Source organism: Typopeltis vanoorti, chromosome 4 (assembly GCF_054136105.1).
Source record: "Typopeltis vanoorti isolate ZY-2024b chromosome 4, IOZ_Tvanoo_1.0, whole genome shotgun sequence".
Taxonomy (NCBI): Eukaryota; Metazoa; Arthropoda; class Arachnida; order Uropygi; family Thelyphonidae; genus Typopeltis; species Typopeltis vanoorti.
Genome location: NC_143552.1, coordinates 124,066,709 through 124,093,169, shown reverse-complemented (window position 1 = coordinate 124,093,169; position 26,461 = coordinate 124,066,709). Strand labels below are relative to the sequence as shown.

The 26,461-nt window shown below is 35.6% G+C and overlaps 1 protein-coding gene across 1 annotated transcript in view; it reads right to left on the bottom strand.

Annotated features, from left to right (window-relative positions):
- Positions 1-400: 400 nt before the first annotated feature.
- The window catches only part of LOC150107651 (vesicle-associated membrane protein 3-like), a 64,295-nt gene continuing 38,234 nt past the window's right edge, over positions 401-26,461 (bottom strand). The window contains exons 5-6 of the mRNA XM_090392157.1: positions 12,886-12,937; positions 401-495 (exon numbers count right to left, since the gene is read on the bottom strand). Of these exons, the coding sequence (XP_090248283.1) occupies positions 470-495; positions 12,886-12,937 (78 nt within the window). The 3' untranslated portion in view covers positions 401-469. The remainder of the gene's footprint in view (positions 496-12,885; positions 12,938-26,461) is intronic.

Here is a 26,461-nt window from a genome sequence, read left to right as displayed (position 1 = left end):
TAGATCATGAAGCCAAATATACGACTTCGGGATTAAATGAACTCTACTTAGAACGAACCTACGAATATTAAATATTTATAACTCCCTCATCTCTATATAAAGTGGCACTAAGAAAGTGAGATTTGCCAGAAAAATACACCACATCTACTGAAATAAATACACATGCATATCGATAAATACACACGCACGCACGCACGCACGTACGCGAACGCGCGAGCATACACACACACATACACTAAAAATGTTTATATGCATAGGCCCAAAGAATATGTATGTTCATATTACCACAGTCAGATGTCGGATAATGTATATGGAGAAATATACTAAATAAGAGAAATTGAAAACCACATTCAACAAGAATACATTTGTAACTTCGGGAGAAATGGAAAATAAACACCTTCTTTCTATTCTTTTTTTCTCTTCTCCTTTTTTGTTTACTGGAAGTCCTGGTTTGCCCAACTATGACAATTCAACCACTTTTTGTGACTGCCCATACTGAAAATAAAAGAAAAAAAATAGGTAATTAATTTTCTTTCCATAAATAGTTTTTTAAAATACAAGTTTCTAACAATTATACAATTAGTTTTACATTAAAATGCGATTTTCTTCAGTTAAAAAAGTAAATTTCTTTTAACTGAAATATTAAAGAAGTATAAACATTGAATTACGACCACTTTTCATTCCTAGTGAAATTCGACCAGCATACTACAGTAAGTGTACAGTAGTACTACATGCTAGCGAGGTTTAATTGGGTATATGATTGTCTAAACCGGGGCGTTCAAGTTGAAGTCAAGGGGAAGAATAACGATATCACAGAGTTCGAAAAAAATCATGATTGTTGAGGCTCAACGATTGGGTGCCTCCGTCTCTAATACGGCTCCTGGTTGATCACAACTCACAGTATTTATTTTATTTATTTCGTATGGGGTTTCCCCCCTTTCTCCACACGTCCCTAAGGTCGGGTTGAGCCCTCTTAATGAGGGATTAAGTATATTTTTATGATTATAGATCCGTATGTGTGTCTTCACGGGGCCAGTTTTCCTCTTCTGGGGGACGAAAACCCCCCTACCTCTGTATGAGATCGGTTAACCTTTAGTCGAAAGATGACTAAAGGGCCAAAGACGTTTAGATGGTATAGTCGGTATAGAAGAAGTCAAAGAGCTTCGTCTATACCGACTAAGCTATGGAGACTCACAACCCACAGTAGTTAAGCTGTACACAAGAAGGTGAAACATCCCCTGCCTAAACTGTAACACGTATGATGTTCCAGATACACAGAGAGAAGAACGACAAAAGACACCCTTCAAATTGAAGGTCATCGTGATGTGATCTATAATCACGATTACGGATCAATGCCATACTTTCCATCGATAGTCTGTCTGAGGCGGTATCAGAGTATAATGCATGCCTTTCTGGCTAAAATTAAGAGTATTGCATTTCCACCGTCGTTTTATCAATAGGCCTACTGGCAGGTTTGTAGCAGAATACATGTATTCTGCGATGTTGCATTGGTTCGTGAAGAAAAAACTATCTTCCAGAATGATAATGCATCATATGTCTGACTGATATAGGACAGATATATATATGATAATAACGCCAAGGAGTCCGAAGACTCATCGAAGGAGGACATCTACAACTGTCTCAACCACAACACCGAACCTCTACTACGAATCATCTCCATCAATGCCATCTACCGCCTTCCTCCACCACCACAACTAGTATTTTTTGCAAGGTGAAATCATAATCTGAACAAGAAATGAATGAGGTTGTGTATGGCAGTTTTCAGACAACATTATTTATCAAAATATATCTTCCCTGTTTATTGAATCTTGGTTTGATTTTGCTAGCTGGACTAGGATTCTTTGTCATAACGTCATAAAAATGAACACTCAATATACTAGCTGAAATCAAGAACATCATCCTCCTTCAAAGATTACACCGAAGCCCGTAATAGATGAAAAAAAAAACAATCAACACTTCCAAAACAGAGTTCGAAAGAGCAAAAAGCAGAAAATTATCAGCCTGTCCAAACGGCAGTCGAGCCTTTTGGTCTCTCGACAAAGCAATTACCGTAACTTCTGACCAACATTATTTCCACCCTTATCATACCCAGCTGGCTCTACTGCATCATCACCCACAGAAAAAGCCAATCTTCTGGCTTCATACTTTGCTTCAAATGCATGCATAACTGACGATGGTAAATGTCCCCCAACCATTCCAGACACCCAACATGCAATGCCCCTATATCCTTTTGCCAGGATGAAATCAGAAAAATACTGTCGAAATTAGACACAAAAAGTCTCAAAAAAGTCTCCTGGCCCTGATGGCATTCCCCCAAATGTTCTGAAGGTTTGTGCTCCAGAACTGATCCCTATCCTGTGCACCAATATATACTCTCTTAATCCACTGGAATCTATCCCACAAACTGGAAATTGGCCTATATTCAGCCCATTCCCAAGAAGGGTGACAAGTCACTGCCATCGAATTACCGCCTATCTCGCTTACCTCAGTCCTGCCAAAAGTAATGAAAAAAATCATCAATTCCCAACTCCTATACTATCTTGAAGACACTCACCAAATAAATGACCTCCAGTATCGATTCCGCCACTGCCAATCAACAGGAGATCTACTCACATACGTCACCAGTCTCTGGACAAATGCTATGGAGAGGTTTGGCGAATCTTAGGTGGTTGCACTAGATATCTCAAAAGCCTTTGGCCGGGTCTGGCACAAAGGCATACTAGGAAAACTACCATCATTTGGTCTCACCCACGATTTTTGTAGCTGGATTGTCAGCTTTCTGTCTGGACACACATTGCATGTGATGGTGGACGGCCCCCTATCCTTTCACCACTCAATTAATGCTGGGGTCCCAGAAGGTTCTGACCTCTCACCAAACCCCATCCTGCTATATATCAATGATCTACTGCAATTGACCTCCAATCCAATACACAGTTTTGCAGACGACAGCACACTCACTCCTCTCTTGCATTTGATAAGCCTTACCCTTCACAAATCACCTCAACCTACAGAACATCAACAACCACTGCCGCCCTCAACTCTGATCTCCAAGTCATCCTAAAATGGGGGTTCGGATAACCTCATAAATTTCAATGCCAATAAAACCCAATTCTATACTATTTCCCATAAAAAAGACCATTTTTTCCCAGTATCCTTTTTGACGATACCCACATTTCCAGACAGTTGGAGATTTCGCTTCTTGGAATCACCTTCACATCAAACCTCTCCTGGCATAAACATATCATAACCATTGTATCCTCAGCCTCACAAAAACTAGGATTTCTCTTTCACTCAAGACATTACTTCATCCCTGAACAGCTACTAACATTATACAAATCACAAATCCGCTCAGCTATTGAATACTTCTTCCACATATGGGGTGGGGCCCCTAAAAGCTCTCTCAAAATGCTCGACTCAATACAGAGGAAAGCAATTAGACTTATCAATGATATATCCCTTACCAACTCTTCCCCCCACTTTCACACAGACGTATGGTCTCTGTAGTATGCATATTCTAAAAATATTTCCATGATGCTCATTCGAAATAACATCAATAATTCCTCCGCTCAGTAATTCCTCAATAATTCCTCCGCTCATTGGAACGCGTGCAGCTGCTGCACAAAATCCCTTCACAGTACACCTAGAAACAAACAGAACAAGTTCCTTTCCTCTTTCTTCATCCCTGCAACTGCTGTGGGGATGAAGGAGGAAGATGCAGGTGGGAGACTGTTCCACAGTCTCCCGCCTGCTGTGTTTCCCAAGGAATACAATTTAAAGTCATTCAAATCAAATATAAACAAATTCCTCCTTTTCGAAACAGTACTAATGTACTATAGGTTGGCTAACCAATCTCCTGTGTATGGGCTCAACATAAAAAAAAAAATTATATACACGTATGTATAGGAATGGATTGCAGTTGGATTTTGTGTGTGCAAGTAGCGTGAATGAATAGCCTCCTTCGATGAGTTACTGACTCCTTGGAGGTCTATCTTAATAATAATAATAATAATAATAATAATAATAATAATAATAATAAATTGGTTTTACACACTCAGGTAGTACTACCGCTCGAGGCGCCCTTTGTGCAGTATTTACAGATTGGTTTAGTGTTTAGTGTGTTGATGTAAAAGTAATGAAAAATTAGTCAGACGCAAATTTGACAAGAAACTAAATTTTATTGTAAACGTTTTGATACGAGGCAAGATTTCTGCTTTAAGTTCTTTCAAATAATCTTTTATAAAATAAAATAAAATAAAATAAAATAAAATAAATACAACAAGGAAATGCTGAATAGACTTTGCGAGGAAAGACTCACTATTTGATTTTATTTTTAATGTACGATCTCACTCAAGTAAGGTTTGAAACCAATAAAATATTTTACTGTTGTGAGAAAAATAAGGGTTAGATAATACGGGAACTCTGCTCTAGAAACCTAATATTGTACTATTTTTCAAGCCTTTTAAGCTCTCCAATAAACAGTATGGCATTATTTTTATTTAGCGTATGACATAATAAAGACACATGACATCAGAATATATAAATACATATTTGTGAAGACAATAAAAATGAAACAATTAATGCACATATACAAATATCAGGTAAAAAAAAGTCTAAAATTTTAAGTCTAGTTCAGATAGCCAAAGAAGAGCTGAAGGATCTGCCTCAAAAAAGTCTCTCAGGTCACCAGGGTAGGCTCTTATGCTGCAGTTCTCCGCAATGTGCCGGATGGTTTGATGTATGGCACCACAGTCACATTGGGGTGTAGGTGATCTTCCCCACTTGTATAGTTTCTGCACAGATACCATGTCCTGTGCGTATCCTATTTAGGCTTTTCCATAGGTGACGTGGAAGCTCAATCCCTTTTGGATTTTGGTGGGGAAGGATATACTTGTTTAAGTCTGGTGGCGATTTTTCTTTACAAGTTTCTAGCCATTTTGAATTAACATTGAAATTGCTATTGACTAGTTCTTCAGCCAGTATTAGTGGAGACCATCGAGATTTAAGGCGATTCATGTTTATATATGGGAGGTCTTCATGTATCGCAACAGGAGATTGCCGTTTATTTTTTTGCATTCTTTTACTAGAGCATTTTGTCTGCGTAAGTTAGGTGGTGCAATATTGCTGAAAGTTGGAAGCCAGTAGAGGGGGTGGATTTGACACAACCTGTTATTGTCCTCATCGCTGCATTTATTTGCGTGTCGATTTTCTTGATATGAGGACCTTTTAGCCATATTGGTGAACAATATTCTGCCGCAGAGTAGACTAAGGCCAACGTGGAGTATCGCAGTGTAATAACAGAAGATCCCCATGTAGAACCATACAGTTTTTATATGATGTTATTACGGGTTCTGATCTTTAAAGAGAGATTCTCCAGATGTCTTTTGAAAGATAGTGTTCTGTCCAGGGTAACACCCAGATATTTAGGGAAATCTTGGTGCTGCAGCTTTCTGTTGTTAAAGCTGACCTGAAATTTCCTATTTTCCAATTTGGTGTTTAGGTTGAAAGAGTTAACCTCAGTCTTATTGAGGTTTGGTGTTGATCTCCATTTATGAAAGTATTCCCCAATGGTTCTAAGGTCGTTTGTGAGAATATTTTCTGTTACTTCAATGCTCTTGTATTGGATGGCGAGGGCTATGTCATCAGCATAGGCAAATTTTTTTGACCGTTTTCGGTAGATTAGATGTATACAAGTTGCATAAAATTGGTGCTAATACTGAGCGCTGTGGGAGCAAATTGTTCAGCTTTCTCAGTTTGCTCATTTTGTTTCCCAGTACCACATGGAAGAACCTGTCAGAAAGCATGTTACCAATAAGTCATGATGGATTGGCATGGTATGACTTGTATCAGCTTGTATAGCATCCCCCTCTTTCCATACGTGTCGTATGCAGCAGTAAGGTCAACAAACACAACAGAGGTTTTCAAACATCTCTGGAAGCCTGCTTCGATATAACTACGTTGAGTCCTAAAGCCTGCTTGCTCAATAGGGATAACTTTAGATATTTTTGGCCCAATTCTGTTAAGGAGGAGTCTCTCGAGGAGCTTATAACAGTAACTGGGGAGCGCAATTGGGCGATAGTAGCTCTCTACTTGATTTTGAGGCTTGTTGGGTTTTAATATGACTATTATTTTGGTTCTCTGGAAGGCTGTTGGAAAGTTTCCGGTCCTTAAAATGTGAGAAAAGAATCTTTATAACCATTGACGAGCATTTTTTACACAGTTTACCAAGAATTCAGGGTGAACACCATCAAAGCCTGGTGCTTTGCTAGTTTTCACCTCCTTCAAGGCCTCAGTTATTTCGTCTGTGGTAAATTCTCTTGACAATTGGGAACTGCCATCTGCACTTTGTCGTAAGTTTTTGAGTGTTCGTTTAACTTTCCGTGTGTTGATGATTTCGAGGGGCTCTAGACAGCGAGGTTATTCGACAAGCAATTTGATCTGGAGTCACCAAAGGATCTTTACGAGTGATTGGGTTACTTCCACCTAACTTATTTAATAGGCTCCATGCTTTTCTACATGATTTTTTAAAATCTAAGTTTTCTCTAGTTTTTATCCATTTTTCTCTGCGCCCATTATCAAGCTTCTGGAGTAATTCGTCAGCTATGTCACAGTCATCAGATTCTACGTAGACTTGGTATAGCTCTTCCCAGTCTTTTATTCCAGCCAGGTATGTATTCCTTTTAGAAACCCCTTGAAATATATTTCTTCGCTGTCGATATGACTGCTCCAATAAATCTTTGTAATTTTCACTCACAGGCGGTATCCATCTTACTATTTTATCCAGTTCTTGTGAAAAATCCTGCCAGTTCGCTTTTCTAAAATTCCATCTTGGTCGTGGAATAGACAGTATTATTGGTATTTGTATTCCTACTTCTACCAATATTGAGCGATGTTGGCTGTGTGGAAAATCTTCAAGGACTTTTTTTTAAATAAATCATTTTAAATTAATTAATTAATTTTAAATGATCATTTTAATTAATTAATTAATTTTAAATGATCATTTTAATTAATTAATTAATTTCAAGGACTTGTCTTGTTGTGTTTATCGGTTGATTTTGCAAATTTTGGGTAACAAAGCAGAGGTCTGGGTTGTATTCCCTCTTCCATGCTGCAGCCTTAAAGGTTCCTTTGTCCTTTGCATCAAATATTAAGCTAAGATTGTTTTGCTCAGCCCAGTTTGTTAATGCTTCACAATTTGCATCATTATTATTGTAGTTCCACACGTTGAGATGGCTGGTAAAATCTCCTATGTAAATAGTAGGATGTGGAGATTTGGGAATTACTTCAGGTGGCCATTCTACCAGGGGAGGCATATAGATGTTAATCACTGTGAGATCTTCAATTCTGGCTATGATTGTGTGTATATTCTGATTAATATTTGCTGATATTAAGTGGCCATTCTCTATATTATTGCATACATAAGTTGCACAGCCATGAGCTTGGTGATGATGTATATCGTACCCTGCAATTTTCCTCTAGATTTCAATTGTTGTTCATTAGATGTGTGGGTCTCTTGAATGACAGCTATGTCTACATCATTTTCTCGAAGGATTTTTGAGAGATATTGACTTTTAGCAAAGCTGATTCCTTCAATGTTGAGTTGGCAAATCCGAAAATTAGCACCTAGTTTTCTTTTCTTGTGTTCTCTTCTTTTCTTGTGGTCCTGAAAAGGACCATTTGGTGATTGCATAGCTTGTAATTTCGTGTGTCTATAGCCAGGAGATCGTTAAGATAGGTCTGGCTGCCAGTAGTCGCTCTAGCTCATTTAGCATTACACCGTCCGCGCGATTAGCCTAGTGGCTGTACCCCAGGCATATGGTTGCGAAGCGTACAGCCTACATATGCCTGGGGAAGGAGTGTCCTAGGTTCGATTCCCGTAGGAGACGTGAGGAGCTCAAGGATTTTCCTCAGCCACAGCCAAGTTAGCCGATCTTGGGCGCGTGCAGTATGGTCCCCCCCCCCAGTTTAGCTGGGGGGTTTTCATCCCGCAAGCAGGCAAACCGGCCCTTGAACACACACGGACTATAGTCATGAATACCTCCATTAGAGATGCAGCAGAGGAGTGGCGTGCCGGCTGCATTATTTCGCCGTGACTCCTCATTAGGAGGAGACCCAACTCGTCTGTAACAGAAGGAAAGGAGAGAGATAGATCGTCTCACACCAGTAGCGAAATTCATTTATCCTCTAGAGATATTCGCATTCATATATGCCAAAATGAAATTCGGACTTTTAGTTCGGAGATCCTGTTAGTGGGACAATATACTCGAACTCTATGCTCAGTCAATAAGTTCAGCACTATTACTATTACGAGTATATGTAGAAATTATATGGCAAATGGTACGAAACCGAGAAACGTCTCTTTCATAGAGACGTTTCTCGGTTTCGTGCTAATCTTCCTGTAAGTAATTCAGAATCAAACTTGGTTTTGTTCTGAGTTACTTACAGGAAGATTAGAACCTATAATTCTCAAAAGGACTACCAGAAAGAAAAACATTGAGTAAAAGGAGTTTTGCGGAATAATGATTAATTTAGGGTAAATCAATGCTGATGTCTCTTAGCAAAATATGGTCTCGCTAGTTTTAGGAAGTCTTTAGTTAGAATATTGCAAGCAGTGTAAAAAAACATTTTATAACCAATTAATAATATTTTAATTGATTAACATTTTAAATACTGACGACCTTTCGAAGAGCACGTTCTCGACAAAGCCAATCAAATACCGTTCGGAGAGAGAGAGGGATCACTTTTGAGGGTTCAAAGGGTTCAAACGTTAAATTTTCTAGAGGCGAGCTACATTCATTCATTCATGTGTACGTTTCGGCTGAAAGTTTATTAACACTGTATAAAAATTAGCTTAAATAAAAATATTATTTAAAGTTATTATTGTTATTATTCATGTTATATCTGCCAGTTACTTCTATCCGGAAACTCGAGCTTTTGTCCTCAAGACTTAATAATTAATAATTATAATAATAGTAATAATAATAGTAATACTAATAATATTACTAATATATTAATAATATACTAATATTATACTAATACTACTAGAAATAATAATAATACCGCCATGATGAAGTGGCCAAAATAATTCATTGACATGTTGCAAAAAATATGGCTTTCCTACTTCTGATAACTGGTGGCAGCATAAAATCGAGACCGTATTGGAAAACGAAACGAAACAGCAAAAATTTTCTGGGACTTTAGAATACAAACTGATCGACGTTTGGAACACAATAGACCTGACATCACAATTATCGAACATCGACAGGTTTGGATTATCGATATTACAGTACCCAGTGATAACAACATTAACAACAAAGAACTGGAAAAAATGACTAAATATCGAGATCTGGCAATCGAAGTTGGCCGACTCTGGCTTAAACACACCAAAGTCATCCCGATAGTTATCGGTGCACTTGGTGCAACTTCAAAGAAGCTGTCCAACTATTTACCGCAATTAAAAATCAATGAAGTGACCCCATATGACCTACAAAAAACAGCATTACTTGGAACAGTCCATATTTTACGACGCTACCTAACGGACTATTCTTAGAATAGGTAGAATCTGAATTATTTTGAATCACCAGTCAAATTTTTGTTTATATGATATCTTGATTTGACTGTGTATCAATTATGAGAATAAAATAACAATAATAATAATAATAAACTACCGTAACGTACAGTTCACACTATTTTAGACAACAGTACGAGTGCTAGGATTTAGGATCACGAAATGTCATTAGTTGTCTGCCGTGCTTGTACCCCCCCCACCCCCCGATACTTCATAGATAGCCATAAACTCATCTTGACTGCTATCGGTTATCTGAAAATAATTTCAATTTTCAAATGCCTACCAATAAAACTTACCGTTCACAAAAGAACGACAGACGATCTTCTGAAGAGTTCAGTAACTTTAATATTTGATCTACTATTTCCACGAGCGCTGATGAAGAATTTTTATTTGAAATACGATGCATGTCCCCTTTTTTTTTTAACAACTTTAAACTTGTTTGAGGGATGAAGACCATGAAACAATTTAAATAAGAGTTTATGTTATATAAAAGAAAAGAGGAGTCAGTCTAGTACGATCTCTTTTAGGAATTTTTGTCCACCACTTTTTCAAAGTAGTGGACCACTTTAGTGATTAGTAGTCCACTAATAATCACATTGTAATTGTGAATCAAAGTTACGATGTGATTTTTTAAAAAAAAGGTTCTAAACGAGGTACTCAACACAAGTTAATCAGAATAGTCTGTAAAGCGAACTTGGGTAAGCATACTAGGTGAAATGTTTTCGTGAGTCATTAAGAGAAAATATTTTTTTTAAAGATGATTTGCTATGTGACTTTGTGATATTTGATTTGTGATATGTTACACCAAAGGCTGTTACATAAACTAGAAAATATGGGATTGCGATAGAAATGATTGAGTTGGATAAGTGAGTGGCTGACAGACGGATATCAGAATGTATAACGGAGGAGATGAATCTGCAAGATTAAGATAACTAGTGGTATGCTCCAAGGATCAGTCCTTGGACCATTCTCGATTCTACACATTAAGGATATTGGGCAGGACCTGACAAGAGATGTACGGTTGTTTTCTGATGATGCAAAGAGAGACAGGGCAAATTAAGGATGCTATTGAAATGCAACACTTAAAAGAATAATTTGAATAAGCTGTAACTGAGAAATTAAAGATAATGAATATAAATTCAGTGTTAGTAGGTGTAAAGTTTTGCACTTTTGGCGTGATTAGATTTCCGACGGCATATTATTATACTGATGGGATTATACTTGGAGAACTGGTGGGAGTTATGGTGGATGGAAATTTGCAGTTCATTTGTCACATATCAAAAACAATAGTACTCAGAGGATGCAGAAGCGAATACTATATTGTATGGAAAAAGAAGCTACTACTACTATTATTATTTTTACCTTGATACGACTGCAGACTACTGTGCCCAGATTTGATTCCAAGGGGATAAAAACCCTCAGAAAGGGTGCAAAGGAGAGTTACAAAGATGACATCAGGATTATGTTATATAGATTATGAGGATATATGCAGAATATGTGGACTCCAGACACAGGTAAACAGGAGAAGGGGTGATAAGATAGAAGTCTATAAACTTCTGAAAGAATGGTATAGAATATTCGGGTCATAAAATTTTTCATTATACACTGAAGGTGGAGAGAGGATAAGGTGCATCCATGGAAGTTAAGTTTGTGTGCTGTTAAGAAAGGAGTGTGAGCGAGATTTTTTTCTTACAGAACAGTCTGCTTGTTGAAGTACTCATAGTGAGTGCATCTCTAGGGTGAAGGTGTTCCTGGAAGAAGGTATGGCAGCTGGTGTGGGCGATGTGTGGAGTCCTTGACTCCCTAGAGGTTTCTGATGATGATGATGATGATGATAAGAATAATAATAATAATAATGAAAATTTTTGAATAATTCAATTTATTTTTCAAACTAGTAAAAAACTTTTCGCTCTGTTTTTATATATCAGCAATCGGTGTACTTGACTTTTCTTACCAGAACTGCGCAGAGATGAATGCATCTAACACGTGGCTTTTTGCGAGTTTATTATGCAAAATGTTCCCCACTGCCTATCTTGGGTAGGAGGGAATTACGCCCTACATTTACGTTCTGTTAATTAGGCCCTGCATGATCTTTGCTGCTGAAAACAGAAAATGATCATCTAGCAATTACAGCGACAGCAGACATTTTTTGACTCATAAATTAGTGGGCCTTTGATAAGACAAACTTTTTTACAGGAATTCTCTATAAAAATATAAAATCTTTTTTGGTCTAGAAACAACGGACTGTAAAGATACACAAATTCTTTTAGAGACAGTAAGTTGTATTGAATGAAGATGTTAAGTTTTGTTATGTTAAGTTTAATTTAAAAGTAAAACATAAAGACACACAAACACATCCGCACAAACATTTCTCACAGATACACAAATAAAATCGTTTCAAACATCATTTCGCTGACACTTGAGCGTGTTTTCTTCTGATATTTCAGTCAATTACTTGCATAAATTTGAATATTTCACGCATATAGGTTTAACACATGGAATTTTTCCAACATAAATGCATAATTAATTAATTAAAAAAAACAACAACTATTTCCTATATTCTTCCCACATATACAAGTGGCAGTTTGGCGCATGCGCCAAACTGCCACTTGTGTACGATATCTAGGGAAGAAAGAACCGACAACAGAGAGGGCACTTAAGGTATTGATGTGCATTTCCCTGAAGTAGCTCACTTCTCCGGTTATCTCCTGCAAAGACATCCATTCACACTCGAGAGCCAGTGTAGGCTATACGTTAAAATGGTCGATGTCTCATGTTTTTCTCAGCTATCTTTATGGGTTAAATTCTGTGCTGTGCTGAGCCAATCAATATTTTTCGTACATGAAAAGAATATGTAGTGCTTAAAATACTGTGTAATCCGAAAAGGACAAGGACAAAATTGTTATTCTGCGAACATCATCACGCTGCTCATAATATTTCACATCGCCTTCAGACTCGATCCCGCCATACTCTGGTTTCAGTATTTTTTTAAAAAAAATTTTTTCTGAGGTTTAATATTTATTTTTTGGATTAGGAATGAGAATCTTGCTAATTAGGTATTAATTGATTATCATTTTTTATACAATTATTTCTATAATAGTTAATTTCCTCTGAATGATTACGTAGAATAATTATTATGATTTATAGCGACGATATTTAAACAAAATAAGACATAAATCATGAAGATTCAAAATTTTAGAACAGAAGTTGGGAAGTAAAAAATACACTTAATTTTTTTTTCTATTTGTCAGTTATGATCATTTGTTTCCGGATATTTAGATGTAGACAAAAGTACTTACCAATTATTACAACTATTACCACTAGTCCTATTCCAATCATTATGGCCAACATCTGAAAAAAAAAAAATAGAGAGATATAAAAATAATTTGTAAATTATTACTTGCATATAATCAGTCATGGTAGCAAAACATGGTTATTTGTATTTTAGAGAAATAAGTAAGTATTTAATGAACTAAGAAAATGAAAATAAGTGAAGTAAACTTTTCACTTTATATAAGAACAATCATAACTATATTTATATTAAAATATAGCAGAAAGGATTCCTATGCAGTTTCATGATACTTCCCCTTCATGCTTTGCTTCGAATCACCGATTACAGTCCTTTGATCTTTGTCCTAAGCAAGTAGAGCTTTAGGGCAATTTTTTCTTCTTCTTCTTCTCAAACCTTGGGTTTTAGCCGCTCAGTTCAGAAAAATCTATGACAGAACTGATAGACAAATCTTCTAAAAGAATAGAGAGGGGGGCCTTCTTGAAGGAATAAAATGCGACGAGGATTTAATTCCTGTATTTTTATTTTTAGTATAAGAAACTGTGCTATCTAAGGTGTCTTTGCTCAAACGTGAACACAAAGGAATGGATAAGTTTGTGATGACGAGCGAGCGTACTTACAATGTATCTTGTTGCCAGCCGGTTAATTGCCTTTTAATGTTTTGATTTAATTGAAATGGTATATATAAATGATAGAGTCTCCGTATCTCAGTCGGTATAGACGAAACCCTTTGGTCGGAAAGACCTAGGTTCTATTCCCGTCAGTGACATGAGGAACCTTTACCTGGTCTCTTTTGACTGAAGGTGAATTAGCCGATCTCATACGGAGTAGAGGGAGTTTTTCGTCCCTCAGAAGTGGCAAACCGGCCCCCTGAACACACATGGATTGCACCCATGAATACTTACGTTCCAGCCATAGGTCTGATTCGTCAGCTATATGCCGGTCCCTAGCCCAGATAAAATAGAGGTCAGGGGTTGGGGGAAAGCAACGGTGAACTACCCTGTAAAAAATCTCACTTTATATAAAAGTGAGATTGCTTTGTGGCAAAACGTTTGAATCTTCATGATTTATGTCTTATTTTGTTTAAAATTCTACGTATTAATGCAGAGGAAATTAACTATTACAGAAATAATTGTATAAAAATGATGATCAATTAATAACTAATTCGCGAGATTCTCATTTCTAATCCAAAAAATAAATATTAAAACCTCAGAAAAAAATAGTAACGCTTTGTGGCAAAAACACTTGCCTACAAGGTTACCAAGAGTCGGATACGATTGAAGGATTAAACAATCATATAAATGATCTGTGAAGACTTCTAGAAGTAGTTAAATGGTAATGCTGAACATCAGAGAACACAATTTTCAATTAATAGAAAATAAAGGAGGGAAATGAAATAACTTTTCGTACGAAAATCACATGAATGAGAAGAAATGAACTTAAAATTGAACCAAGAACAACGTTGGAAGAATTAAGAAGCGATCATATCAACTACTAACATGAATTTTAGCATAAAATTGAAACCAGTAAAAGAGGTGATAAGAAAAAACAGCAACGTGGTTGGATTTTAAAGAATTAGATTTTCAGATAAGAAAAATAGAAATCATACATTGGGGATCACAATTTAATGAGTGCAAACATCAGTCATAAATAGAAAGCATTTAAAGATATTTGCATAATGATATTTTAGAGATTATTCCGAGAAGTACTGCCGAATTGTCGTTTGCATCCATAGCGCTAAGCTGCCAGAAGAAAGACCGTTAGAGGTTCCATTATAGCTGCTAACTATCGGAACATTTTTCTGTCTTTCTTTGAGTTGTTTCAAAGTCAGTCAATCTCTAGCACGGGAAATACGTTTTTATTTTTCCTACAGGAAATTCAAATTTAGATTCCCGTAACTTAAGAAAATAGACCGTAGAATTAGCTCAATTTCACAATAATGTATAGTGTTAGGGGTTAGGGAACATGGGATGGCGGCAGTTTTCTGCGTACGATCTTCTCTGAATGCGAGTTAAAATCATTGTTATCTTTGGGACAGCAACACGTGATTAAAAGATGAGAATTCTAACTGCTCTGCTGTCTTCAAAATTTACTTAGGGCTAAACGGCATTGGCTTCCCTTGAGGGAAGCCAAGGCCGTTTAGCCCTAATAAAAGCTAGAAAAATTCCTTAATACATTCACGCTACTATTGTAGAATTATCTTATAATTTTTCATGAGCGGAAATCATATTGTGGGAATCAAAATGGTATAATTGAAAGGAAAATTGAAATATCGAATTGTAATGGAGGTCCTAAACGCTTCATTAAATTCCATTCATACGCAAGGAATTATGAATATAATTTCTAATCGTTTTGTCAAATTTTCCCAATAGAATGCTTCGACTGAAATCAACGTTGAACTACAAAGGAATCCTTGTGTGCGTGATAACTCCCTGAACTGATTCAATTTCAATTTCAAAGCCACGGCGGATTTTTGAAAATGTGTAATTTAAAACGTTGCCCCTTTGATTCCGTGAAACATGTCTGCTTTAAACAAAAATTGGAATGGCTCGGCAAATTTTGTATCAATTGCAAATGCTGCGTTTGGATAAAAGCTATCCAGTCAGAGCACCAAATAAATGGGTAAGGAAATGGACAAAATCACTCTTATAGATTCTTATGCATTTTGTGAAACACTTAAAACGATAAATTCTCAATACACCATACCAAAAAATTTAGGAAAGGACATCGATCTCAAAAATCACATGATAAATAGGATAAGTATAAACAATCATTGCTGAAGTTATTGAGAAAAGATTGTTATTGTTCCAAACTAACAGACGCGCAAAAAAAAAAAGAGTTTCTGTTAGCTTGGAAAGCCACAATTAATTCTCAAAATTATTATTATCATCACTTGTAACGTCCAGAGACCAATGACTCATCGCGGAAGAATACCTTAACCTCCCAACCGGCCAGTGTGGATGAAATATCCAACAATCCCTAGCTTTTTTCATGGATCAAAACTTCGTTGGCATTCTACCTTTTATCATGCCATTACCTTCCTCCGCCGTTAATCTCGTTACGGCTATTCTATAGCATTAGTGGATTAACTGTTGCTGAGTGACCTTTGTGTCCCCTCCTCCTGTCTTTACGTCTATTGTGTTGCTTAGAATTTCATTTACTGTCCTAAGTTATTTGACCTTTCTTGCCTCTAAAATGATTTATTGTGTCTCTTCCCAAAAATTGAAACCAATTTCACATATGCGAAAAAAAAATCAATCCTGAAATGCCCACTGATCAGCTTTTGCAATGAATCTATTTAGTGATAGTGAATTTGGTGTATTTTATTCTACAAATCAGTGCACCGGAAGAGATGCACTGATTGTTTTTTTTACTTTACGTATAATAATTGAATACTTTTTTTTTCGAATTTTAAAATTTTCAAATGTTTGCTTTGAAAATATGATGTCAAATATTTATATTTTTAAATAATATTTATTGAAATAAATATGTCCTTTTTCTTTCGTTTCTAGCAAAATAGCATTATATGGATCATCACATTTCAGATTTAGAAACGATTTTTTGTTATTCATAAGACAAAATTAAAAAAAAATGTTAAAATGCTAAATTGCCTTACTCGGTTTCCGATTGTGTCTTTTTGGTATCAAAAATTTATATCCAATGATATTTTAGCAGTGATTCTTCCCCTTCGTCATTTATTTATTTATTTGTATTATGCATATTACGATAATATCTAGTGCATAACCTCGTAGATATGTTGAAAATATAATGTGAAAAATATCATATATTTGTGATTCAACATTTTTGCTCATTTTGTAGATTTTCTAATGCTTCCCCCCCCCCCTCCTTATTCTCTCCTGGAACTGAATTGCATAACTACTCTAAATTTCTATACAGGTTTGAAAGCTTTTCTAGGCAGCATTCAAAATCAATTACTTAATTTTACCATTTTGACAAAAGATATACGGCAATCAGATTGTATCGTGAAACTTCTGAATCTGTTCTATTTATTTGCAATCTAAAACCAGCTGTTCTACTGCCCGCTGAAATTATGTGAAATTTTAGAAATAATATGCTATATTTTCACCATGCAAAATTGTCTATATGCATACCACACAAAAGAAAGTTCAAAGTTCTGTTAATATTATTTGTGTTTGTTTTTCTTTTAAAAAAATCTAAATATTACTTCTTCTGCTGCTGGAAGCTATTTCTGAAATAATCTACGTCTTATAAATACTGGTAATTCTACAAATCAGTGCACCGGAAGAGTTGCACTGATTGATCTTTCACTTTACGTATAACAATTGAATAATTTTTTTTCGAATTTCAGAATTTTCAAATGTTTGCTTTGAAAATATTATGTCAAATATTTATATTTTTAAACAATATTTTTTGAAATAAATATGTCCTTTTTCTTTCGTTTCTAGCGAAATAGCATTATATGGATCATCACATTTCAGTTTAAGAAACGATTTTTTGTTATTCATAAAGACAAAATAAAAAAAAATGTTAAAATGCTACATTGCATTACTCGGTTTCCGATTGTGTCTTTTTGGTATCAAAAATTTATATCCAATGATATTTTAGCAGTGATTCTTCGTGTTCGTCATTTATTTATTTGTATTATGCATATTACGATAATATCTAGTGCACATCCTCATAGATATGTTGAAAATATAATGGGAAAAATATCATATACGGAATGATTCAAAATTCTTTTTCATTTTGAAGATTTTCTAATGCTTCCCCCACTCCTTATCCTCTCCTAGAACTCACAGGTTTGAAAGCTTTTCTAGACAGCATTCAAAATCAATTACTTAATTTTACCATTTTTACAAAAGATATACGGCAATCAGATTGTATTGTGAAACTTCTAATTCTGTTCTATTTATTTGCAATCTAAAACCAGCTGTTCTACTGCCCGCTGAAATTATGTGAAATTTTAGAAATAATATGCTATATTTTCACCATGCAAAATTGTTTATATGTATACCACACAAAAGAAAGTTCAGTAGTATTATTTTTGTTTGTTTTTCTTTAAAAAAATCTAAATATTACTTCTGCTGCTGGAAGCTATTTCTGAAATAATCTACGTCTTCTAAGTACTTGGTAATATCCTCTTAGCTGGAGGAAACGTTGAAGGCTTATTACTCTCAGTGCTATTGAGAAGAAAGGGGAGAACACTAAAGTGCTCCAGGCTGTAGTGCAGAATATGTCAAGAATGTCTTGTTTCCTTTTCGATTGTTGATTACCTATATTCTAACAGAAATACTGATATTTCGTTTACATGCTTATACATTATTTATGCCAAAATAATTGCTTAATTTATAATGATCAGTTTCACTTTTATTATCAAAAGTTAGAAATTAAATCATACAATTATCTTGAAAAAAAGGATTTGAATTATTATCGAAGAAAAGGTGCATATGCGTTTCATAATCTTCTTTTTTTTTGGGGGGGGGGAGATATAGACCTAAGCAATCTGCGGATATTTCAGATAATTTATTTCATAAATCGTTCGCAAGACAGCTGTTACAAACGTAAATCACTTGGGGAACATACCCATTCATTTTAGTATAAAACAGTAGCAAAGGTTCAGTTACTTTAGATATCTAATCTACAAGAAAATGTTATGTCTGCTGAGATTAGAATCATACGTGAATAATTTTTCTGACATGATTTCTCTATTCGTTATAATGTAACCAATTTCCAGATTTTTTTCCTTCTTGCAGACTTCATGTTATATGCAGTGATTTCTTCTTTGAACTATAAGAAAAAAATTCAGATAACAGGAGAAAAATATGCAGTATTTTCTTTTCCACTGGCTGAATTTACAATGTTCTTTCTTTGTGTTTTGAAGAGAAACTGCAAATGACTTTTTTCTTACTATTTTTGCCATTATAACATCTCATATAATTATAAGAGTGACATTTTACCGTTTTTCTCCCACGCGAGAAACAGAAATAAGGTGGTAATAATATTGTTGATTCTGCCAAACTTCATTGTAGCAGAAATTTTTATTACAAAACTTTGTAATATATATACAGGGTGTTCGGGATAAATTTGACATATTTATAATTAATTATATTTTTCCGTAAGTTACATGTATTAACACACACTTCGCTTCATTTAAAAGTTTGGACCCTTCTTCATTCATATACAAGATGTCAGAAAGGATGGATAGCTGGAACCCACCTGAATCATGGAAGAGAATAACTTGTATCATGATGATTCGTGCCCGCCATCAAAATAAGGATATTACGACTGCTGCCCAATGCTCCCTGAATACAGTAAAAACAATCAGGCATGAACTAGAGACTTGCAATGGTGACTACGAGGATGTAGCAAGAAGAAAGATCCCTAGCAGACGATCTGATTGCGTTCTTACAGCAGAATTCCTCGCAAATCTGCAGGAACAGGTGTTGAAGAACCCTGGCATTGGAATTCGGGCTTTGTTCGTGGAGTTGCTAACTGTAGTCAAGCCCTGGATAACAAGGGTAGCCAATGGTAGGCCGTATGTATGGCAGCAGGATTCGGCCCCTTGCCACACCTCTGGGAAAAGTCAAAAATGGTTGTCTGAAAATTTCTACGACTTCACCAGTCCAAATGTTTGGCCTCCAAACTCCCCAGACCTTAACCCCATGGATTATTTTGTATGGGGCGCAGTTGAAAAAGACACCAATCGCACTTCCAGTAATACAAAAGCCCAGTTAATGGATAAAATTAAAACAGTTTTTGCGGCCCTTCCCAGGGAGACTGTAGCATCAGCTTGTTCGAGGTTCCGAAGCAGAATTGAAGCTGTGATCGATGCTAATGGTGGTTATTTTGAGTAAATCTTGTTGATAGTATTGTAATTAACTCTGCGTGTGATGTTTTTTTGTCAATTCATTAAATTTAATAGATACAAAGAAGATTTTCTTTTTCCTTACGAAACTGTCAAATTTATCCCGAACACCCTGTATATATATCTCCGAAACAAGAAATTTGGAACCCATATCACATCAATGTTGAGTGTTGGCAAGGTGAAAATGTTCCCGTTATTATTTATATATTTCATTTATTAACTAGGGGGCTATGCCCAACCCCCCGTGTTCCGGTATGGTAGACCAGTTCTCCTTCAATTGTGATAACTCGAAAGGGGTTTCAGCCACTGAATTCTGATGACTCGAATTTTGAAGACTCGACACTCAGGGTAGCCCCTGAGTTTCAAAACGTTTCGATAAACATGACATAAAAAAGCTTATCATTTTATATATATATATAGGGTAGATTTTATTTCATTATTTTTTTGATGAAATACTTTACCTGGAATACTCTTTCCAGTTTCTCTGTGTCAAAAAAGAACTGAAAAATTAGCCTTCAAGATGAAAAAGAAACAGTGCATTCGGGTATCCCTCTATCAATATTTGTAGTCCTGAAAAGGACTGTTTTGATGGCCTTGAAAACAAACATTTTTTATTTCATACTGTTCAGAATTTAAAATTCTTAAACAGCGTGGAACACCTTGAAGCAAGGGTAAACACACAAAACAATTTTACACTCAGGGCACCAGATTTTTGTTTCCTTTCTGATATTTTTTTTATTACATACATAATATTTGCGTGGAGGTTTTTTTTATTAGTCGTTGGTGGTAGATTTTGGATAATGGTTGGAGTTAGCAGCGTTCAACCTCGGATGTCTGACAGGATTTCCTGTTTTTCTGCTTGCTGAAGAAGGTGCATTTGCATGCAGCAATGCTTTCGCAATTTCTATTCTGTATTCTAGATATGTTATGGTAGACAAACATTTTTTCTTATACAGGAGGAAACTGTTCCAAATAACAAAATCCAAACACTTCAAAATTCAAATAACATGTCCAAACACTTTTTTGTAATATTTTTTATGCTGTTTCCTCATTACAGAGTAGAATGATAGCTGCTGATCGCACCTGTCGACTCAACCCATAGTGTCGTTGTATGCACACACAGCAATGGGTTTTTCTTTCTTCAAACCATGCTTCTCCACGGATTCCGCTGATGGATTGTGCAGGGAAGATAGCAGAAAAACATCTTTTTTGTCTTTCCAACCTAGTGCAAAGACTTTCCCTCGCTGATAAGTTCGGATTTCCCCCTTCGATAGCTTTCCTGAAGCCAGATCTGGAGGCATATCTCGCCTTTTTGCATTTACAGTACCATAACTATCTGTAAGATGCTGTAAAAGCAAATCAGCGAGTTCAGGACACATATATAGTAATTATCCATTATAATGCAGTAAAGGGTCTAGTAATGTAGTTACTAGACTCCAGTAAAGGGTCTAGTAACTGCATTACTGCACGCATCGACAAGGGGAGATCCGAATATTTATCGTGCTCGATTACAGTTTGCTTTCCCGTATAAGGTTTGAAATCCCAAGGATATCCACTTTTCGATTCGCAAAGCATAAAAAATTTTACTCCATACTTCGCTTTCTTTTTGGGAATATACTGCTTACATTTCAGTCCACCTTTGAATGGCATAAGGCTTTCATCGATACTCAAGTCTCTCTCGGGAATGTAGAGTGATCTACATTTTTGACGGATTTTCATCAGAAAATCATAAATTTTGTTGAGGACTGGGCAAGGATGTGTTGCCTGATCGTATTCTTCATTATTCTGAAAATGCAAATACTTCATGATGAGACTGAATTGTTTTTCAGTCATAACATCACGAAACATTGGCGTGTTCAGAATCCAGTCTGTAGACCAATGCATTTCGAGAGCGGGCTTTCAAAATGTATTTCGAAACTTCGGGTTTTTCACTTTCTTTATTCTGATATTGCATTTGAAGGATGACAGTGATTTTAAATATTAATTTCACCTGTATCCGAATATCACATAATTTCCTGATTTATAATAATCACGAAATATGTATATTGTCTGATTTATAATTTGCTAATTTATAATAATCACCACATAGTTTCAGTATCGAAAAATTAAAGTTATGTGGAACAATTACTAGAGAAAAATAACGAATTAAATAAAAACTGTACCTATGTTTCATAACAGTTTTCGGGTGTGTGATAGTAATGCAACGGGGGGGGGGTTAAACTATCAGAGGCGAAATAAAGTTCAATTCTATTGTAAAAATATGGAAATAAACTTTCACATTTGATATACATATTTTGAATGATAAAAGTAAGCAAATGTATCGCTTACTTTAAAAATTGGAGAATAAAATATCTGAATTATGCAGAAAATATAAATTTAAATCATAACTGTTAATTTCATTTTGTAATGACCAATTCTACAAGGAAACCAAGAAAGTGAAAGTACAGATTACTATACAACATGAAGAAAAAATTTAGTAATATGATTAAAGAATTTCATGTTATTCTCTATAAAGCAAAGTTGCTCAAGCGTGTCACAAAGGAAATCTGTTAAGTATTATTCGATTTCGATGGTTTTGTACAAAAATAAAATTAATATAACCTGGAGCCGGTTTTCTTTTCTTTTTTTAAAAGAATATTCCAAATAATTATCGTGAATTAATTTCTTCGAGAACAAAGAAAAATCTTTTGTCTAGTAGCGATTAGAAAAAAATTAGCGCAAAAAAATAAAAAATTAAATTGGTTAAGTGAAGAAATTATGCAAGACCTTTATTTTGTCCAGAAATTAAAATTGTATTGTACAATAAAAAGAGAATACAAAAATATAAATAATTTCTCTATTTTTAGTCTATCATATATAACTAAAATCCAGTTCACCAGCATGGAACAAGAAAGTCCGTTTCTTGTTATAGGCAACTGATAGGCAGCTACGGACGGGAGATAATCCGATTAACCTTTCTCTTCAGCGTGAGGGTTTATCACACCTTCTAATGGACATGACAGTCAAATTGCACTTCTTATCCAGGTTCTTTAAACAGGTGGGCTGAATCTTATCCAGATTTATTTGGACGTCTATAGACGTCCTAGCCGGTAGGAAGGTTAAACCACACAACCATGTAAAGTACTAATCCCTCATCTAACAACTAAGCTACCTACCTATCGTTACTAATAGTATTTTTGTCAGTTTTCACAAGGCATCTTTTCTAGCCTGTTTGCCTGTATGTAGGATGAAAATCCTGAGATTCCGGAAGAGAAGACCCTCTCTACCTCCGTAAGAAATCGGATAATGTACCTTTTAATTTAAAAAGTCGGTATCATATTTCTTTCATCATGATGAGAGGCGAACTCAATGTCTTTTTCTATTCGAAGAGGAGCACACAGTTCCGTTATTCTTCCAATGTACCATATGAATTTAATACAGTAATTACTGTATTAAATTCATATAGTTTATTTTGTTATATAGATGAAGGAAGCTAGAGGAATCCAATATGCAACATAACGTGATAATTCATTGTACCCAGTGATATATAATATGTAAAATACAATACATGACAAAGAATGTGTTGATATTTTGCATCTGTCATTTAATAAGGCTGGAGGATTACATATCACCTTTAAATGTATGACAGGATTAAATCACCTCATTTCGTTTGACTGAATAGACCGTATATCTGTTCTCCAGATAACGGACTATGAATTCAAATCCTACCGTTGGCAGGGATACTTGTGAATGTAATCAAGAGGCAAGCATAGCATGTTTTTCTTTCGGAGCGATCAATTTTGAAAAACTTCTTAAATATGAAGAAGGAAATCTTTTATTGCATGGTGGTTATAATTTGAATTTTTTAAAAAATTTAAATTTCAGCAAATATTTTATGAGGCACAATAAGATTAGTGATATACTATTGATTAAAGTATGTTGTATGGTGAGGGTATGGAGGTATATTTAGGTAAGAAATATCTGTCGATTAGGTGACTAAAAGTAAAATGACCAAGGGTTCATTTTTAGATCGAGTCCTTGTTTTGTTAGTGTTTTCATTAATAATTGCGGTTCAAAAATAAGGAATGAAATCTCTTTCTCTCTCTCATTTTTATTTCAATGAATTGAAACTGACTTTTATACAATAATGACTAAAAGCTAAGGACAAACTGCATTTTTATCTGTATATGAAAAAGTTTCATGACTGCAGCCAAATGTAGACAGAAATTTATTGCCCGCATATAAATTATATTACACAAAAAGTGCGTTATAAATTTCGTACAAATTAAATTACAATGCGTTTTTTTGCAAAATTTATAAATTTCCTAAGAACGCAATTAAGAAATTAATGAGTAGTGCTTACAGAAAACTAGGCTGGAAGCCATGTCAGTATGGAATATGTCTACCAAGAACTGCGATATAGCTTTCACAACGTCGTACAATGCTTAGCACCAGGTGATTCAGGAGTTCTTGAGGCAAACTGTCCCACTTCCTTCAGAGCAAGAATAAGGCCGTGTTTGTTTTCTGAAGGGGAATTTAGAGCAGCAATGCGTCTCCCTATTGTGTCCCAGACGTGTTCTATGGGACTGAGATTTAGGTTGCATGCTGGCCACGTGATTCGATTAATATCATCGGTCTCAGATGTATTTCCACTGCTCGTGGACGATGTGGTGTAGTATTGTTATCCATAAAAATGAATTCTTCGCCTACAGCACCAGGGAACAATCGAACATGACCTTGGAGAACTTCGTTGCAATATCGTTTCACAAGACATAGGTCCCTTTTTCCAGCACTTGTAGCTCGGTGAGTCCATTAAGCATAATATCTCACCACACCATATTAATTCCCTTTCAAGAACATTATCGTGATGGTAAGCTGTACCACTTTCATGAAGGATCAAGTGTCTTCTAGAATCGGAGGAAAAACTAAAACGACTCTCATCTGTAAAGAGTACATTAGCCGATTTGTGTCTTGTCCAATTTTTATGGATATAACACTACTGAAAGCGTGCTCTACGAACAGCTGTGGATAAAAGGACACAGGCTATAGGCCTTCGGGCGTATAGTATTTGTCGCAGACGTCTTGCCACAGTTCGTCGAGATATCCGCTTACCTGTGTGCTTGAATGGAGCCGACTCGTAAGCTAACATGCGGTGGCGCGTCGTTTACATTTTGCAGTTATAACCAAAATCTATCTTTGCTCCATGATAGAGCGAGGGCGACCTTTTAGCAAACGTCTGGAACACATTCCATTGGTCTAAACGCTGCCCAGAGGCTGGATACAGTGAGATTCAAAACTCTGAAAAAATCAGTAATTCTATGGCCTGCTTCAGGCTTTCTAATAATTCTTGCCCGCGTGAAATCACCCAGGTGATGCCTTTTAGACATTACAAGACATCCAAGTTTGTAACTTTACTCCTTCACGATAAGAACCTCCTTCAAACACATTTCGCTTAGTACACTCTCTTGCTTTTTATACTGTTGGGTGCTATCACGTGAGCCCTTAGCGCGCGATTCGAAAATTTGAACATGTACCCGCTTTCTACTCGAAATTACAAATTGCCACAATATGATTCGTCTGAAATTGCGTTGTGATCTTCAGAAACAGTGTTCATCTATTTGTTTTGGACACCAGTGTAGTCTATATAATGTCTAGATGAGGCTATCCAAAGCTAATAGGAATTTAATGTGGAGAAAATTCATTTACGTGCTGTATGAACGGGTAGTTTTAAATTGATACTAGTTAAATGGAAATACGTTGGGTATTATAGATAACAACAAATTTAAATTCAGTGAATCATATTGATAAAAAACGACTAATGTTCAACAGATTGTCGGTTTATTAAAAGAAGCTTCACTCGTAGAAGGAAAGAAGGTATGTTAATTTCTGTAGAGTTCCTATCTTGTCGCCGTAGATGGATGTCTCCTAGGGGAGGAGTGAACAGTTAATAACAATAAACCATGAACGTAAAATTGAACGAATAAAAACAGATCAAGGAAATTATCACATTTCATGTGTTTCATTTCGGTGTCATGTTCATCTATTTTCAGTGATTCAATTTCGAATTAACGTTCATCTGTTCTCATTCATTGTATCTGTTTATGGAAATTCTTATATTTTCCTTTTTTCCTCCATAGGTTATATTTTCTAATTTTCCAGCGAGTATTATTCTTTTACTTTCAAATGTTTCTATTTAAATTGTTTTCTGAGGTTTAGGTTTCTTCTCGGCAATAAATGATATCAATTCCCTACGCATATCTTATCTTTTACTGGTAAGTATGATAAGATATCTTTTATGTATTCTAGACGATTTTCACTGTCTGGTGTGAGACAATTCATGGTTATTGGAGCTCAGTCGTAGCAGAGTCCGTAACAATCATGAAAGACTTAGGTTTGAATCCCATGAAGAATGCAGTTGGGTTGAAAATACTAAGGTTTGAATGCCATCTAGAATCCCATCTAGGTCTGAATCTCATCTAGATATAAAGACTTTTCAGCTGAAGGTGAGTTAGGTCTTATATTGTGATGACAGCTCTCTCCTTGTTAATTATGAAGAACATAATTAACACACACACACACACACACACACACACACACACACACACACACACACACACACACACACACACACACACACACACACACACACACACACACACACACACACACACACACACACACACACACAAAATTAAGCAGGAAAAGGAGTTCAAGAAGGAGTTCATCGATTGGAATTCATGCTTTCAAATGGAACCCATTTCTT